This window comes from Festucalex cinctus, chromosome 15 (assembly GCF_051991245.1).
Source record: "Festucalex cinctus isolate MCC-2025b chromosome 15, RoL_Fcin_1.0, whole genome shotgun sequence".
Taxonomy (NCBI): domain Eukaryota; kingdom Metazoa; phylum Chordata; class Actinopteri; order Syngnathiformes; family Syngnathidae; genus Festucalex; species Festucalex cinctus.
This window is the reverse complement of record NC_135425.1, coordinates 10489282-10508756: the sequence shown is the minus strand read 5'-3', so window position 1 is coordinate 10508756 and position 19475 is coordinate 10489282. Positions and strand designations below refer to the sequence as shown.

The 19475-nt window shown below is 39.9% G+C and overlaps 2 protein-coding genes across 10 annotated transcripts in view; one reads left to right on the top strand and one right to left on the bottom strand.

The window, feature by feature from the left end:
- The window catches only part of tjp2a (tight junction protein 2a (zona occludens 2)), a 41050-nt gene extending 38430 nt beyond the window's left edge, over nucleotides 1-2620 (top strand). For all 9 annotated transcript variants that reach the window (XM_077497923.1, XM_077497919.1, XM_077497918.1 and 6 more), the window contains 2 exons: nucleotides 630-715; nucleotides 815-2620. In XM_077497923.1, coding sequence (XP_077354049.1) covers nucleotides 630-715; nucleotides 815-971 — 243 coding nt within the window. In that variant the 3' untranslated portion in view covers nucleotides 972-2620. The remainder of the gene's footprint in view (nucleotides 1-629; nucleotides 716-814) is intronic.
- LOC144002573 (uncharacterized) lies at nucleotides 2352-18601 on the bottom strand. Its single transcript, XM_077497925.1, has 15 exons — nucleotides 18463-18601; nucleotides 18179-18333; nucleotides 17646-17692; nucleotides 9718-11545; nucleotides 9371-9598; nucleotides 9237-9276; nucleotides 8137-8282; nucleotides 7830-7862; nucleotides 7607-7693; nucleotides 7253-7453; nucleotides 5891-6070; nucleotides 5453-5665; nucleotides 5266-5385; nucleotides 3831-3971; nucleotides 2352-2825 (listed from the first exon to the last, which is right to left on the bottom strand). Exons 4-15 carry the CDS (start codon nucleotides 11482-11484, stop codon nucleotides 2754-2756), a joined length of 3228 nt encoding a protein of 1075 aa, XP_077354051.1. The 5' UTR covers nucleotides 11485-11545; nucleotides 17646-17692; nucleotides 18179-18333; nucleotides 18463-18601; the 3' UTR covers nucleotides 2352-2753.
- Nucleotides 18602-19475: the final 874 nt, after the last annotated feature.

Below are 19475 nucleotides of genomic sequence, written 5' to 3'. Positions count from 1 at the left end.
TATATATATATATATATATATATATATATATATATATATATATATATATATATATATATATATATATATATATATATATAACTAATACAAGCATTACAATAAATTGATACATTTTTTTTATTAATAAAATAAATAAATTCATTAATAATTATTTAAATTAAATAAGAAATTAATAAATACGATAAATTGAGTTCTTCCACATATTAACTCTGTTCACCAGCATCTTATGTTCCCCTTCATCTGACCATTAGTGTGGATTTTAAACATAGAAGGGCCAAAACATGCCTTGTGAAATTAAACTGCACAAAAAAGCTAGCCACCAGAGGGTGCTAGAACTGCACAAATGGAAAGCAACCTGACGTTTTTGTTTTTTGTTTTTTAACAGACGTGCTGCTTTTAATATTTTTTACATGACAACGACAACGACATAATGTGTCAGTTTTGATATCACGATATCACGATATTGCCATTATCGTTGCATACCTATCGGTTACTGCACCTTTTGATACTGCAAATCTTTCAATCCTTGTGACTCTGTGCAGAACTCATCTTTGGGTTGTGTTTACAAGTTGTATTTATTTTTTTAAGTGACTCTGACATATCTGGGCCTTGTTCCTCTCTCCCCTCAGTTGGAAATCGCCCAGAAGCACCCGGACATCTACGCAATCCCAGTGAAATTGCCCAAGCCCAATCTCAACCGTCCCCAGCCAATAGGGTGAGAGCGCCGTTCCGTTGTCACAAATAAGCAGCATCCATTTGTCCGATGAAGCCGAAGAGCTTCCTTCCTCACTCTGCACGTTTGTGCCTTGATCAGTTCCAGCTCCAATCCGGAGCCACAGACTCCATCCAGGCACCAGTACTCGGAGAGCCGAACTCACGAAGACGACGAGGCCGAGTACCGCAGGCAGCTGGCCGACAACACCAAGCGGGGGTACTACAACCCCCAGAAATACAAGGACACCGAGTTGTAGTCCAAATGACGTCGTGATTCCACACTACTTTTGTCGTCCGTGGGACGAAACACGCTGCACTCAGCTAGAAAAAAAAAAAAAAAAAAAAAAACGACCAACACAGCTTCACCTCAAAAACCTGCCTGTGATTTTGTGGCTTGCACTTCCTGGGGCATGTCAGGTTCAGACACTTTAACCTTAGTGTGTGCTGATCAACCAGGTGACCTACTCAGACACACATCTTTTCAGCTATCCTTTGTTATTCATCACTTCTCGATGTGTTGTATATATTATTGTAGTGTTCCTCTCATATAGTAGTTCACTTGAACCTGGTGACCCACACACCACTGCCAGGACAAGAAATTGTTTCCTCATCTAGTGTACAATGCCTTTTTATTGTATTTTTTTTGTTTTTGTTTAAAAGTATACATTATGTTGTACGGAAATCAAAGTTAAGAGAAATGAGGTGTTTGAATTGCCTCATGTTGTCAAATCAGAGCAATTTTGTTTTTCCATGCTCCCATGAATAGCAGTGCTCATCCTCATAGTTAGAAAATAAGGTCAGTCACGTGATTTCTTGTGTACCTCGACCCAACTTGACATTGGAGAACACTGTGTACTAGGAAAATAGCACATGTTCAAGTGCCTTGTCTTAAATAATGACAAAAAAATGGAGGGAACATCAAAAGCTCAAAATGGTCTTAACTGAGAGAATCTGAGTAGGTTTTTTTTTAGATAATTTCCCTTTTTGCTTTTCACATGTTTTGGTTCCTGTGGATGCATGTGTCCCTTCATCAATGAAAAATTAGGCATAATATTATGGGGGAGAATCTCTTAAATATATATTTATGGCATGTAGGTCACAAAGTTAAACGTTGGAAAATCATTTAAATATTTTTTTAGTGTTGAATATTTTTCTTAAAAAGTGTTATTTCTGATGCCAGTGAATTAAGTACTGTATGCTTAAACACAGATTTGACCTTCTGAGTCCAAGTAAAATTTAGATTGGAGTTGGGAACATTTAATTTCTCTTTTCAAGCTCCTTGCAACCACACACAATGATATAGATTTTATAAAGTATATTCTCTTAAGTCAGATAAATCAATGTATGTGGTGAAGACAATCATGGTGATTTGTTAGTTTTTTTTATGTTTGTTTTTTTTTTGTTTTTTTTAGTGTTGTCACTGGGGATTTGAAATAAATATTTTTTTTTTACGTTAAATATATTTCAGTGTTTTGGTTTTGTTACTAGAGGAGTTCTAAATGTTTGACGCTATTAAAGGAGTAATTTATACTGTAGCATGAATCTGATTTCATATAAATTACAGCGTCAAACTGACTGAAATGAAATCTTCAACTCGTGACTGCATCCACTTGTAAGTCAAAGACAAACGCAGGTGCTGTTGGTGATTGCCTTCAGTTTATTTTGCAGAAATGAACATGCTTTGCTTCACTTGTTAAACTTGGGTTGCCCTGACAATATTAAGGTCCAACATTATGTCGTGTACATTCAGATATTAACAGCTATTCAACCAAAAATAACATTTACTCTGTTTGCCGCCTACATATGCACAATAAGACCGTCGATTTATCTTTGGTCCAACATACTGTACCACATCACAGGAGCACGAGGCTCAAATGAAAAATAAATAAATAACCTTGTTACGCTGTTGATGTCTGTTGTTGTGCACTGTACAGATTAAGGCAATTAGCGTGATGTCAAACGGGTTGCTAAGTGATGGAATCTACTTAAAGGAGGGGAAGCGGGATGAACAAACAGAAAACGGGCGTGATGAATTGTGTTCAGATGTAGACAGGTTGCTCCTGTGCCGTAAGCAGGCGGTACATGGCTGCAGGCATCGTCTTCATGTGGATCTGGAATCGAGACGGGCAATATTTCATCTTGTCTCAACGTGTACAATTCAAACACACTTATGGAGGACCAAACTGCCAAAATTCAAAATAAATTAAATGACTACAAGTGAAAATAAAAATGAATATAAAAAAAATATAATTCGAAAATTATATATAAAATAAATAAATAAATATAAATGGAAATAAATCCGTTTTTATTTTCACTTTTAGTCATTTAGTCATTTATTTATTTAGAATTTTGGCAGTTTTGGGCCGTACTGCCAAGTCGAAATGTTATTCAAATGAGGGGGCGGTCCTAAGCTCGACAAACAAGGAAGTCTCGCTGGCTTGCAATGGAGCACTCCAGCAATGGACGACTATCGTGTCCACTGCCAACTCAATGTGAGACTTGAGTTGTTATACAACAATTGAGAGAAGACAGTGGGCAAGATGGTCGTCCATTTCTGGAACTCTCCATTGCAAGCCGGCGAGACTTCCTTGTTCGCCGAGCTGCTCAGTCGACCAATGACAGGCAGTTTGCAAAGGCGGAGTCCAACCCAACACACGCTTATACTGCCCCCTCATTTGAATAACATTTCGACTTGGAAGTACGGCCCAAAACTGCCAAAATTCAAAATAAATAAATGACAAAATAAATAAATGACTAAATAAATAAATAAATGGCTAAATAAATAGATAAATAAATGACTAAATAAATAAATGACTAAATAAATAAATAAATGGCTAAATAAATAGATAAATAAATGACTAAATAAATAAATGACTAAGTGAAAATAAAAACGGATTTATTTCATTTATATTTATTTTTTTGGATATAATTTTCGAATTATATTTTTTATATTCGTTTTTATTTTCACTTTTAGTCATTTATTTATTTAGTCATTTATTTATTTTGAAATTTGGCAGTTTTGGTCCTCCATAATACTGACTTCAACTGTGACATCATTCATTCTCACGGTATAGGTTTCAGATTTTGAATTGAAATTACGAAGGAAATAAACCTACCTCTCCCATGGCATTTGACAGGATCTGAACGATCCTCTCGTGAGGCGTCGCCACGACACTCTGACTGTTGATTTCGATGATGCGGTGGCCAACGCGTACGCCGCCCCTCTCTGCGATCCCGCCCCTCATTAGGCTGCAGATCTGCACACAAATGTATTGTATATGAAACAATTTTTATTTTAAAGGAGAGGTGTCACTCTAGTCAAACTTGAAACTTTGTTTGTTTTTGAAAGAAATGTATATCTGTCAACATGAAAAATAGTAACACCCAACTTAATTATTTGACACAACTAATTAATTTATGATTCTTGTATTGTAATATTACAAATTGTTTTTAATATAAAAATAACCTTTAATCTTGTGTCATTTATCGACTAAATGCGTTTTTATGAACCATCTTAATCAAAAACATGAGGAATCCACATTTTGTACGGACGACATGAATGGATTTAAAGGGATACTTGACTCATTTAGCCTTGTCAAGAAGAAGTTAATATTAACTTAATTCTTTTTCATGTAAAAATTAATACCTTTAAAAAACATTTCGCCACTAGTTGTCGACTGAAAATGACATTGGGTAGCGACCAATCATGGCTCAGTTTGTGACCGTCACATGACCAAACCCAGAAAACAGGTGAGACGTTGATTGGTCATTATCTGAGCTCTGTGCATCTGTGCTGCCATTTTCAATTGACAGCAAGTGGCAAAATGTCTTTATTGCTGAAATAAATGAGTCAAGTATCCCTTTAAAACTTAATCTAAAATAATAAAACACCCTGTCGTTGGCTAATATACGGCGAAGGATTCTGGAGGTTAAAGTTAAAAAGTTATTTTAAAATAAAAAGGATGACCTTTCTGCAAGTTGACGCTACTCCGTTAGCACATCGGCCAGAGTCTTGGTACACTTGGATATATTTTTAAAACAGTGAGTGAATATGAAGCTTGGTAAAGCACTTTGGAAAGCGCGATACAAATATACTCGATTTACTCCATAAATCTGATTTAGCAGTTTTTGGACTAAAGTATGATGTAATTTTCAGCAGAAGTACAAATAATAACCCATTTGGGATTTGTTGTTTAAATTGGTAAATGGAAATGCAAATGAATATCGATATTTGTTGTGTTACCATCAGTGACAAAAACATTTTATTAATACTCCCAATATGCTTTGACTGAGCGAGATTGTATGACTTGACTTATGAGTTACTTAACCCAAGAAATGGCTTGACTACTTACTTAAAATTTTGTGGTGACTTGACCTGACTTGCTGAATTTTAGCCACAGTAATTTGGAACATGCCCAAAACGTAAATGTTTGAACTTGGGACTTAGTTTTGACTTACACATGTGACGTGATAACTAACAAAGCAATTTTACGAGGAAATAATTGCCACACAAAAGCAAAACAAAAGCTTACTGCCTGCCATTATACTCACAATGCCGTTCTGGACACTGAAGCCCAGTTGATATCTGAGGTCCGGCCTGCGGATGAGCACCATGGTAACGGGCGGACACCGGACAATGTTCATCTTGATCCTGCACTGTGACTTGAGCCCCTGAAGGAAGACTGAATTAGACGAGCTAACAGAAACGAGTCCGAGAAATCAAAATTGGCCGCCATACCTTGATGATGCTCTGGCAGGTGCTGAGAGGTAAACCCACTAGGCTGGTGCCGTTGATGGTCATGATCTGGTCGCCGATGTTGAGTCGACCGGATTTCTCTGCGGGACCGGCGTGCATCATACTGGCGATGATGACGGTGGGGAGGATGGAGCCCCAGCCCGATTCCACTATCACCACACCCAGAATCTCCCCCTTCTGCTTCTCAATGTAAACCTAAAAACAAAACAAAAAACAAGACTGGCATTATAATTTCTTTAAATTTAACATTTATGGTTGTAAGTGTTTTCTATACATATCACGCAGGCTCAAAATGGCTCCTTGTCCAATGAAAAGTAATGAGCTGATACTGATATTATGGAAAGCCAAATTTCTTATGTGTTGCGCTGTAACAGTTTGAAGTAGCGCCAGCACTCTGCTGCCACCTTCTGGTTCACTTACATCTCTACAGTTTTCAGACTTGGAGAAGTGGATGAGGTCGTCGTTGTACATGTCCTGAGTGTTGAGTAGGTCGCTGTACTCCCTCTGACTCAGATCCTCGGGGTCGATGCCGTTGGCTCTGAGGAACTCCTGATAGGCCACACTGAAGGACTGTCCAATGGATTGAGCAATAAGCTGGGCCTGGAAAAGAGACGAACACATCCTGAGAAAACAACTCAAAATGGCGTCATACGTGTACTTTGAAGGTGCCGTATTTATGTATTTGTTTGTTTGTTTGTTTGTTTGTTTGTTTGTTTGTTTCATAAAGTTATTCTACACTTCGTCGCCATTGTCATGTTACATTGGGGCTATTTCAATAATAAAAGGAGAGAGAGCGAGGAGCAAAATATAATACTGCATTGCTGGGATACAGTTATTCTCCCATCCTTTGGCGAGGTTAAGTTCCCGCCAAGCAGACTACTCCATCAAGAAGTAAAATCTGTGATATAGAAATACCATGTTTAAATACACCCACTTTTGTTTTTATAGTATTTATAGCACTTATCTTTGTGAGACCTTTTAAATACACTCACTATTGATATTATTTAATGTACTTAGAAAGCACTAATGGTAACACAAAATATTGTATAAACAGTGTACCAATCAAATATATGTTTACAGAAATTCATTTTGTCCAAGGTAATAACTTATCATCTCAGATATACATCAATAATCACCCTCAAAGATGCACTGTTGCTTTCTTTCGGCATAAAAAGCAGCATTGTAGGGGACTGATATTCAACTTTCAGTAAAAAAAAAAAAAAAAAAAAACAAGGCCGGGATGAATACTGTATTTTGTGTTTTTTCTCTTCTTTCGTCAAATTTACCGTCTCAAATGAAAGTGTGCCCCATTTCGACTGTGGAATTACACCCAACATAAACATGGCAGAACAAAACAAGAGTAATCAACTGTAAAAATAAATAAATACGCAAATAAATAAATAAACAAACAGCGAAATAGCTGGACTGTGAACATGACAGCCAAAACCCGCAATGATTTACTGTAAAATGTTAAAGTTGTTTTCACCATTTCAGCTGTATTTTTTATTTTTTTTTGCTAAAATTAAGTTGAACTAGAACTTGTTTTTTACACATGTATATGTACTTCCACCTATGTGTGAAGACTTTTACCACCAGTTCACTCGTGATGCTAAGTAGTAACATGTAATATAGATGTGAGATTATTCTTATATTTACAGTATTCTTATTTGTATTCTTAGTGTATCTAAACATAACAAATCTTTTTTTTAACATCATCTCGACAATAGAAATGATCCAAATGTGAATCTGTATCTAACCGAGCCCATGTGAGCACTGACTCACATCTTCAGACTCAAAGACGTGACAGATCATCCTGTAGAGACGTCTGTCATCATTAGACATGGTGGTTTGCTCAGCCGTGTGCTCCAAGTTTTCCTGTGCGCTGCGGGAGCGCACCATCTTCCCCCGTGCCATCAGGACCACCATGTTGCCAATGTCGGCAATGTAGGAGATGGTCCTCAGCGGTAAATCCATTAAAGACTCCTATGAGGTCACAAAAAGGGCGTGTTAATGTTCAGAAAAGCCTTCCGGATTATTTTCAAAGATCGCATGTGGGGTTCGAAGGCCATTTTGACATGCTACCCAAACTTCATGATCACAATTCTTATTAGTACTAAATGCTAATGCGCTACCAACCTGAGTATCTGCGTTGAGGACTTTGATTCTTTGCGTGGACATGAAAAGATCTACCTCAGCAGTACATGCAGTCTCACTGTCAGGACTCTACAGAAATATCAACATAGACAAGAACAGATGGAAAAAAAAAGATACAATAACTTCATTTAAAATGAAGAGACAACTGTAAAATTTTAATTAGCTGACTTCTCATTTCCAAGAAAAAAGAGATGAGGCAGCTCACCTTTTTCCTGTTCTTTGCCTGTTTCTGAGCTGCCTGCAGAGAAATAGAGCACAACTCACAGGTCAACAGTGTAGAATTTCATTTATTTATTCATTAAGTCGTTCATTCATTTTTTAACACACAGTCTCGCCTTATGTTACCTTGTCACTCTAGAACTTTTGTGTTCCCAGTATAGAGATAGTTCATTTTCCACACAGACTAATCCAAAGTTCCGTTCACACATTTTAAGGTGAACTTGTTCACTTCATACATAATTAAAAAGTTCACATCATGGAAAACAAATCGCCACAAAACTCAATGTCCTTACCCGCACTCTGTTCATGGCTTCTTGTGCCTGTTGCATGCGGGCGCTCTTTGTGGGCGTCCTCTCCGACAGCAGGTGCGTGCAGCCCAGGTAGGTTGCGGCAAAAATGATGCCATCAATAAGGTCGTCAGGGTCACATGGTCCCGGGACTACAAAGATGAAATGCACTCATGTGACACAAAATGGTCAAAAGTAATGGGACATTTGGCACTATATGAAAATACAAATATCACCTTGGTCACACTGTCACTTCTATTTAAAGGGATACTTGACTCATTGAAACATTTTCAGCAGTAGAAAGTTAATATTTTGTACAGAATTAATTCGATAACTTCATTATTTTTCATATACAATTAACCTTTAAAGCAACCCCCATCCCCCACTATTGACTGAAGATTACATCACCTGTGCTGAGGAAGTAGGTGAAAACCAATCATGGCTCGCCTGTTTTCTGAGTGTGGTCAGTAAACTGAGCCATGATTGGTCATTACCTACTGATGTCATCTTCTGTTTTAAAGGTATTAACTGTAAATGAAAAATAATGAAAGTTACCAAATTAATTCTGTACAAAAACAAACGAACAAAATTTTTTTACTGCTGAAAATGGCTCAATTAGTTGAGTGTCCCTTTAATGTGTTTTCATGGTATTCAAATGCTTACACACCAACCTAATACAACTATTTATGTATTTATTGATTCATTTATTTATTGTACACAGTACTACTATTGGCCGATATTAGACTGACGGTATGATAAATATGAGCAAAAATATCCCGGTATCAAAGTATTACAGCTCTGAAATGCCCTTTTAAAAAAAAATTTGGGTAAATAAAATCAACCCCATACCCCACCCCACCCTCCCCCGCCATTTTAGTTTTAAACAAAATATAGAATATTGGTACATTAAGAAACATGTACCATGTTAACTTTAATTAAATAAATTGAATAAATAAATAAATACGTTTTAATTATTCTTAGCAAGTCACAGTGTGCTATATCACTTGTGGGATATTTTTAAAACAGACCTGTGAACTACTCAAGTTGTCCTTAGGGCTAACTAGTACACACTGGCACCTACACATGAATACATTTTGTCTACTCACCATCCACAAATGTGGGAAACTGAGGAAGAGATTTGCGAATCTATACAAAAAAAAAGCACAATAATCTTACATCAACAAGTGGAATAGTGCAAATGTAAGGGGTTTCTTGTGTTTTAATCATCTAATGAGATCACCTCTTGGACAGGCGGCTGCTGAACCTGTTGCCGCGGCTGTTGACTCTGTTGCTGTGCTTGATTAGGTTGCGCGTACGGATGCGGTTGCATCGCGCCATCCCTCTGATGCGATTGGCGGCCTTGGGGCTGATGCTCGCGATACTGTTGGGAAAGGCCTGCTCTGGACGACTCGACATTCAGCGGACTGCCAGACTCCTGATCTGACACTGAGGCATGCTGGGACATGGACTGGAAGGGGGATAAAGAAGAACAACGTCGAAAGAAGTAAAAATGAGGAAATAGGATGTGTAAGTCGCAATGAATTTATCACTTCAATAAATCAAAGGACGAATGGTGGTCATACATACATGGCCTGCCATCATCAGTAGTGGCTCGGCCTCCTCTGTAGGGCTGAGCTCCTGTCTCATTACCCAAATGGGTTCCACAGGCTGGTCAGGTGTGTAGGGGGACCGTATCGTCTTGGTCTTAACCTCCTCAATGGCCTCCCGAATGTCTTTTATGACCAGGCTGATGGCGTCTCCCGGGACCTTTGGACCTTCTTCAGCTAAGAGACCAACCTCTTCCTTGCTCTCTCTTGAGCTGCTCAACGCAGATGACGGATGTTTCGTCTGTGGATCTGCTTGTCGAAAAGTTTTCTGGATGGGGCTTTGAGTAGCACTACCCCCCTCTCCATCAGACTGACCGTCATAGTGGTGCAGCCGGCAGCCGACAGAACTGTCCACTTGGGAGGGGGGCGGACCTCGGTCTTTGCCCCGCCTTGGTGCGTGATGGGAGCCCTTGTTGGGGGAGGCTTTTTGGACATTCTCCTGTCTATGGCTGGTAAATGGCTCGCGGTGGGACCCCTGCTGGGCCTCATATGGCTCCGACTTCTGACGAGGCTGCGTGCGCGGTTCTCTGAGTGTTTCAGAATAGGAGCTCTTAAGGGGTTCTGGAAAAGATTGGGGATGGGCTTTTGTCTCTGAATTATCAATTGACTCCACGTAAGACTTTTGGTGGGACTCTGTATAAAAGTCTGCATAGGTTTTGGGGTAGTATTCCAGGGGCGATTCAGAGCACTCGTCGTCGTCTTGAGGCAGCATGTCATTGTCGGGCAGTGGGCTCATACTGGCTTCTTCACTGAAGTGGTCCAGCTGCGGGAAAAGCGGCGCATCAGGAGATGACGGTGGAGTCGGGGACTGGAGTGGCGGTGGGCTGTGGAGAGGTCCGTCGTTACTAAGTGAGGCAGCGCTTTCTGTGTCGGAGCAGAGATCCGTGATCTCACTCCCCTGAGCTTCAACATCGAGAAGATGACCGTCCATCTCTTCCTCGCGGTTTTCCACCCCTTTGTCCCTTGTCACCTCTCTTGCATCTTGAACTGCGTGGAGGTTGTCGTAGGGGAAGCAAGAGTGATCTGTGGTTGAGTGCTGATCATCCTCTGCGGGTCCTGGTTCTTCGTTCTCCTCAACTTCTTTCTCGCAGGTCACAGCACTTTCTTGAAGGTCTGGTTGGAAGTCAAGATGAACCGGTCCCGGTGACAGATGGGTTGGGGTGACCACAGCAACAGGAGTCAGGTGGGGAGATCCCATGTCCTGTTCCTTAGAAAGACCGTCTATAATGTTTTGCTGCACCGTCATTTCTGTCTGACCTTCTCTGTGGTCTGAAACTGATAAAGATTCCTGCATCTCCTTGATTTGCGGCCGCTGCCTTTGACCCTTGAGCCTCGGATTTGGGTCACCACGACGGCGGTAACGGGTGACAGCGGGTCGAAGTTGCTGGACAGGACGTGGTTCAGTGTTTTGACTTTCATGGCAGGGAACAGCCTCTGGGATAGAGCCAGAAAAATGAGCCTGACTTTGTCCTTGCCCTTGTACTGATGGTGGACGCCGGCGTTGCCGTTGTGGACCACCGCGAACTGCAGGTGGGTGGTGATGATGAGGAGGTTGATGATGGTGGTGATGATGATGTGGATTCAACTCTCCATCCGGACTGAGCATCTGACATGGCCTCCAGGGTCGACGTACAGGAGGTTCTCCGGGCACTGAACTGTTATTCTGCCTAGTACTCTGTGAACCTGAGGCTGCAGGGCATTCCTCATCCACTTCCCCACTCTCCTCTTCTGGGTATTTCTGGCTCATTTTACTACGGTAATTTGATTCCAAATTTTAGATCATCGTCCTTTTCACCTACATGGAAACCCTTCAGACACAGAGACACAACACTATATAAACAAATGATCAGACAAATCAGAAACGTTTGTTGGATAATCCCTCTTAACTAATTTGCTCCCAAAAACTTATAATTACGTTTTTTTGTTTAATGTTTTAAGTGTCCCAAAGATGTATTTGTTTTTTTGGTTTTTTGTTTTGTTTTGTTTTTTATGCTAGAGCATGCAGAAGGCTTTGATGTAGCCTCTCAACTGCAAAGAACAGTTGCAAAAATGGTAGTTATTACACAAACAGCCAGCAGGTGGCAGCAGAGCAAAGGAGATCAACCAGGGCCATGTTGGGAAAAAAAAGCTCAATTACTCACAATTCTAAATAAATTTGTGAAAATTGATTAAACTTAGGGCGGCACGGTGGTCTAGTGATTAGCATGTCCGCCTCCCAGTTCTGAGGACTCCGGTTCGAGTCCAGGCTCCGGCCTTCCTGGGTGGAGTTTGCATGTTCTCCCCGTGCCTGCGTGGGTCTTCTCCGGGTACTCCAGTCTCCTCCCACATTACAAAGACATGCGTGGCAGGTTAATTGGGCGCTCCGAATTGTCCCTAGGTGTGCTTGTGAGTGTGGATGGTTGTTCGTCTCTGTGTGCCCTGTGATTGGCTGGCAACCAGTCCAGGGTGTACCCCGGCTACTGCCCAGAGCCAGCTGAGATAGGCACCAGCACCCCCTGCGACCCTTGTGAGGAATAAGCGGTCAAGAAAATGGATGGATGGATGATTAAACTTAACTATATTCTAATGCTAATTGCTGCAAAACGGAAACAGATAGAAATATCCTTTTTTTCCTGATGAAAGAAGAGACTTTAATCTTTCTTTTGATAGGTTCCGTGATTTTATAGCATTAGAACACAATATTCTGTGCCTTACAAAATGGGTCAAAACCCAGTAAAACAGCCGGGAGCGAACGGGATTGCTTCTGTGAAAATGGCTGGGAGCGAATGAGTTAATAATTAGATCGGTGACGAGCTAGGCTCACCATCTTCCTACCTATCTGTACTATGCTAGGCAGAGCTAACCTACTGCATGGGTGTGGCTCAGGGAGTATAAAGAAAGAAACCATTTCGGATAGATTAGACCTTCTTCCGCATCCAGCAGAAAAGGGCATACAGCTGTGTACTCGATCTCTTAATCCAGTAAATAGCTGTATTGAGAATGCAATGTTATGTGTGTATTGAGGTGGTACTTGGTGTAACGCTTTTGAGAGCTATTGCTCGAGACCATTTGTCCTCATTTGGGTCACAAGTTAGGATTGTATCAACTGGCTTTGGTAAACAAGGTGGGGCACAACTCGAACTGGTTGCCAACCTAAGAAAGGGGACACATAAACAAACGACCATTCACACGCACACACCTTTTGACATGTTAGAGTCTTCAACTGACCTAACATGCATGTTTTTGGCATGTGGGAGAAAGCATGAACAGCCAAAAGATTATGATAAAGATTCATACAATCTGGCCAGCGTAATTTAATCAGAGACATTATGTTGCTTTTCTTTCCCGCCAGCTTATATCAATGGTACTAATAGCAATAAAAACAAATCCCCTGGGACTGGTATGCTTCCTCAGTGCACTTTCATTCACGTTCACACAGCTACCAGCAGCTGGCAAAACGAGAGGAGGCCAAAGGTCAAAGAGGAGTCATGGGTGGGAAGACAAAAAGTGATATTTTGCTGTTGCATGAGGACTGACACGGAGCGATAGATAGGCCAGTGATCGGAATAATAAGTGTCCAGGGCCAGTTGTGATGCTTATTAAATAAAATGAGGCTATCAGGGTATCCATCAGGTATTTCCTGTGGTAGCCTTTGCTGTTTATCGTGCTGAGAAAATACATTCAGAAAAGAAAATCGTACTGATTAAGGAATACCAGAAAAGGATAAAATGTGCAGACTGTAACTAGAGTCATTTGTTATAATTAGGCTCACCTAACAGTTGCTTAAAATATTTCACTCTAGAGGGGCTTATAATATTGGTCTGTCTGAAAGTACCCCCTATTGTTATTGTTTATGATCTTGTTATATAACTGTGAAATTGAGAATGATTGTGTCAGAGTAAAATAAGACGAGGAGGTATGATGTCATGAAGTTCATCAGCGCAGTGGTGGTCGCAAACAATTCCGTCACAAACGTGCCCGTCTCACTCCCGATTTGTTTGTTTGCTTTTCTTTTGTCTGTACAAACTACATACATTACTTAATTTACAAGAGAAAATACAAGCAAAGGAAAATGCTGTTAATGAATGTGTGAGTAAAATTTAAAAAAAATAAAATAAATCAATAAATAAAATAAAAACGTAAATGCTTTTTAAATAAAACGGAAACTAACTGAAACTACATTTTATGTTTACAAAACTATCAAAAATTACTTATCAAAAAAATGTCCTTTGTTTTCATCTTTTGGCAATTAATGCAATACTTCGGCCTTTGAGGTTGATTTTAAATGTATTTATTTCGCTATTACAGCACGGTCAGAAAAAGGACGGTCGAACAGTCGTTTGGGAATTGTGGTCCTTTTAATGTGTGTCTCGTAGAAGCGAAGTCATCTCACAGAGGCCAGTAAAAAAACACCACCAGATGACGTCACTCCTAGGCAACAGCCGTGCTTGCTTAGTTACTTGGCAAACAAGGGATGGAAAGCGAGACCATCCTATCTTTAATTTAGACGGTTAGGGTTGCGATGTATCGAACTTCAGGAGCAGTATTATGCACTGCACCTATTGTAATTGAAAGTCTGTGGACTAGCTGTTACCTGTATTTGATTTGTGGATGGCTGTTTTTAGTGATAATGTTTTAAATAATAATAAAATAAAGCTAATGCTAAAACTAAGGTAACAACGGCTTAAGAGACAGAAGAAGGCTTTAAATTATTAATTGCCTAAACTAAAAAAAAAAAAAAAAGATCATTGTCTGATGACATAATGCCCATCACCATACAGTGGTGTTGGGTGGTCATTAATCAAATATGTACAGAAAGGGACCCGACAAACCCAAGGGCAGGCTAAGGTTAATATAGTCCCCAAAGTTGATCTTGTAATCTGACCACCAGGACCAACTGCCGGGGTAGACTGGGAGCTACTGGATGATCCTCTGTGCACAGAGTTTGCATGGTTGATGCCAGGCACCTTGGAGAGAAGCTCATCAAGGAGGGCTTGGCCCAGCCGCAGATGGCCCAGCAGCGGCGTTCTATCTGCGGGGGCCTTGAGCAGAGTGCTACACTTCCATCTGTCAGGGTGCAGTGAAAGCTGCAGGCTTGGGGATTTGCTAACCCATTAACTCACTAATCCACTCCTGATAAACACCCACCGACAACAGCACACGTGCTACTTGGGCATAGAAGGACCTTGAGCAAGCTATCGTACGCAGTGTCAATAACGAGATAATGTTTACATTTTGAGACACAAGTGGCTGTTGACGACAAGCAGTTAAGTCGTTAGTGCTTGTCGAACAAAGGTGATGTGACGGGAATGTATTAAGTGGCATTGGCAAAAAGATTCCATTGATATTCATCAGCTATTGTTTAACTCTTAAATTTTATTTTCTAAATGTCTTTACTTAACTTGTCTTTCCAAGACAGTGCATCCAATACAGTTAGAGCAAAAATATATCTCTGCTTTTTAAAACACAGACATATATATATATATATATATATATATATATATATATATATATATATATATATATATATATATATATATATATATATATATATATGTATAAACATTTTAGGAATTTCCTTTGGATTAAATTATGATAATGAATATAAATGTTTAACATATTAAGAAAATTGTCGATAATAATTAATACCAAAATTACTCATACATAAATTACACACAAATGACAATTAATAATTTTAACACAAATTGCAGTTGTGAAAAAGTATTTTCTGTCTTGTTATTTTTTTTATTTTTATTTTGCAGTTTGCCCGCTTAAATGATCAAATTGAAAATATCAGATGAAGATAATCCAAGTAAACATAAAACGCAGTCTTTAACTCATTCACTCCAAGCAGCCATTTTTGCTCCCGGCTGTTTGACTGGCTTTGGACTGATTTTGCAAGGCCCACAGAATATTGTGTTCGATTGCTATCAAAACATGGAACCTACCAAAAGAAAGATTTGAGTCTCTTCTTTCATCAGGGAATATAGCTAAGCTTCAACACAATTTACATTCCTGGTGAAAACACTGTCAAAAAGAGCTTGTTGCAACTTGTTGATCTCTTATACTCTGCTGCCACCTCCTGGCCGTTTTTGTAATGACTACCATTGCTTCAACCGTTCTTTGCAGTAGATGGGCTGCATGAAAAAAAAAGCCTTCTGTATGATCTAGCATTAAAAAAAAAAAAGTCTAAATATGTCTTTGGGACACTCAAATATTTAAAATAGAACATATTTATACGTTTTTGGGAGCAAATGTGTTACCACTTGCAGTCCCATAAAGTTGAACCGTTTGGAAGGTGTATGTCTTGTTACATCTGGAGTAAATGTACCACAGCACTTCAGAAAAAGAGCATCATACCAAAAGTTTAAGATGGTGGTGGTAATGTGTTGGTTTGGGGCTGCTTTGTTACTTCACAACCTGGATGACTTGCTATCATTAATGGAACCATGAATTATGCCCTTTACTAGAAAATTCTGACGAAAAAAGGTTCAACTATCAGTTGGTGACCTCTAGATGAAGTTCACTTGAGTTCTGCAGCAGAACAACTATCAAAAACACACCAGAAAGTCAACTTTTTGCTTAAAAAACACAAAATGAAGGTATTGGAGTGGCTTATAATCAAAATTTCGACTTTAGTCCAATTAAAACCTTAAAAATATAATTGAGGCTTTAAAAAAAAAAAAAAGCTCCAATGTTGCTGAATTAAAGCAATTGTACAGGGAATAGTGATCCAAAAATATCTTAGAGAAATCATCATTGAAATCATTTGATTTCACTTGTTGCTGATGAAGGTGGCCCCACTCGTTATTAGGATTAGGTAGCAAGTACAGTATGTACTTTTCACGCAGATCCAGGTTGCTTCGAATGTTCTGTAAATCCTTCTATGAGATGAAGTCACAATTTGACATTCGGACTTTTCAAATGATTGGCACGGCAGTAACAGTGTGTTATGCAATATCAAGAAAAAGCGGAAGCACAAAAAGACATCAAGTATTACGCAAGTGATATCTTCTTCCCTCGTATGATGGTGCAATGACCCACATAATCGGGAGTTGCATCCAAAGCCGGAATATAATACTGTACTGCACTAACATGAACAGCACCTGAGGTTTTGGAGAAGAAATGCCTGTCTGAACCTTAAGGAAAGCAGACACAATACCTCTATGCTGTCTATGAATAACTGAAACTGTTATAATTTGTCAGGGAGTACATTTATGCACAAAACAATGCTTAAAAATGATAATAAATTAAAAACAAGACTCAGGGGTTGAAGAACAACCGCACAACCTTGGGAGATGGCCACTCCCCCACTTGAGCTATGCCACGCCTACTGTTTATTCACATTGCTGGTGTGTCCAAAAGGAGACCAAACATGATGACGGTACGAGGATTCCACCTGACACCAGCGATATACTGACACACAATCGGAGCGGCATGGCTCAGTGGATAGATTAGCTGCTGTCAACCCTTGAGTGATTTTTTTTTTTTCATAAATAAATAATTTACTCTCCTCCAATTGTAAAGTGTACTCTGTTTAGACTGGGACTGAATAGTCTTTTTTTTTTTTTAGGAGTAAAATTTATTCTCCTATATTTATTGTGTATACTAATTTTATGTCTTCCATGGACCCATTATGTCCTTAATAAAGTTGATCATGAATGAACTTAAATGCCTCTTGTGAACCTCAGAACTCTGAAACAGTATGTAATCATAGATAGATAGATAGATAGATAGATAGATAGATAGATAGATAGATAGATAGATAGATAGATAGATAGATAGATAGATAGATAGATAGATAGATAGATAGATAGATAGATAGATAGATAGATAGATAGATAGGCCGACTCAGCCTATTTCTTGTCAGCAATGGGTCTAGTTTTAATTTGCTGTGTGCTCACTCATAGGATATGTGGATTTCGTTACCTTTTAATAATTGAGTGCATCATTCCTCCTCCTCTCTTGTCTTCTCTCTGTTTCACACGCACACACACAAGAACACACGCACACGCAGAGTCATGTTTCTTGCCCCGTGTTTGCGTAATAACAGCTCCATAGCGCCAAAATCTATGAAAAACATGGAATGGTATAGGGCAAACTGTCGAGTGCTTCAATCTCTTCCTATTGCCTTGAGGGTTCTCTTTCGTTAGCAGGGATCAACTAAGCCATTGATTTGGCAGCACGATGAGAATGAAGAAGCAGCTGGGCATAAAAATAAATAAAATAAAAGACAGTCTTTCAAACATAATAATGTGCACTGGAAAATAACATGATGCGTATCTTTTCCGATGCATTTATCTCGGCGCATTCAAAAATATTATGTAATAGAGGAACGATCTGTCACCTGTCTCGATGCGCCTCCAGACGCTTACACCCGGGCAGGTGTCGTAAAAACAACGCCTTATATAAACAGTCAAACACCCGCAACACACCAACACACAGTTAATCATGGTGTTTACCTGCGTGTCAGTGGATTAATGGCCCGGCTCTGGCCGTGTACATCGCTGCCACCTCCTTCCCCTCGGTGGCTGCTGGCTTGCTGCGGTTCGGTTCGGTTGGTCCCTCCAGACGACGACAAGTTGTCGGGCTAAAGCGGAGAACGGAGCCCCTCCTCCTGCGCGGTGACATCACAGCGGATTAGGGATGCACAAAGCGCCTTTTACAAGCGCTGCGGATGCTGACATGCTTCGTTGCAGTCATGAGAGGCTGGCTGAGAGGATGGCTTCGTCGTCATCATCCTCACCCTTATCAACGTCTTCATCACCATCATCATGCCAGTTTATTTAGATAGACCTCGATCACAAGTCTCAAAGGGCTTCATCATTATCATCATCATCATCAACAGTGGGCTGCAGCGAGATATGATCTAGTAGCCTACTGTCCCCAGGTAAACATTCCTCAAAGTCACCACAGGCTAACAAGGGGGCGCTAGAACCTGCCTTTTGCCCGCTAAATTGGCCTATTGCATGGGTGGCACAACTAATCACACTGTAGCATGACCAGTGTAAAAAATAAACATCTAGCAAAAGAAGTAAGTTCTTATACCTAAATAAAAGTGATACAGACTTTCAAATGTAGAGAAGTCAAGTCAAAAACTTTCTTTACAATATTATGTTCAATGCAGCCCCATAAGTTTGTCTTTGTGGAATATGAATTAAGCAGCAAAATCCAGCCGTTTTTATCCATCCCAGAGGGCAGCCATTTTGCCACCTGCTGTCCACTGAAAATGACATCACTGTTTAAGGCTCAAGTAGCGACTAATCACGGCTCAGCTTACAAACGTCACGTAACCAAACTCAGATATTGCTGCATTTGTGGAAAGTGAGGGGAAAAAAATTCGATTTCAGTCGACAGCAGGTGGCAGTACAGGACATAATGAGGTAAACAGGTGGATTTTTCTGCTTAATTCACATTCAACAAACCACTATTGAGACAAATATGGTGGGCTGAATGTGACGTATCCTAATCGTCTTCTCTCCTGACATGCTAATCCATATTTTAGTGTCACCCCAGGTCTCACGATGGAGATCAATACTGCCTGCACCACTTCTGGAATATAGCCGAAACTAGTCAGTTACAGCCTTCCTGTTACCGTGACAACAACCGCATAAGACAAGGATGGTGTGCCATCAAGAACCATGCATATTAAAACATGAACAAAATGTGTATGGGCCCCTGTGAGGCATAGTGTGACACATCCAAGAAATCATGAGGCTGTTGGGGATGCTTGTTTCATAGTTAATGTTGTTGGCATCC

What these genes read in the sequence shown, in the direction of transcription:
- LOC144002573 (XM_077497925.1), bottom strand. Translation starts at nt 11,484, where the DNA reads ATGAGCCAGAAATACCCAGAAGAGGAGAGTGGGGAAGTGGATGAGGAA. An exon ending in TCCTCAACGCAGATACTCAG is followed by an intron (nt 7,454 to 7,606) that starts GTTGGTAGCGCA and finishes GTGACCTCATAG; the next exon opens with GAGTCTTTAATGGATTTACC. An exon ending in CCTGCCAGAGCATCATCAAG is followed by an intron (nt 5,386 to 5,452) that starts GTATGGCGGCCA and finishes GTCTTCCTTCAG; the next exon opens with GGGCTCAAGTCACAGTGCAG.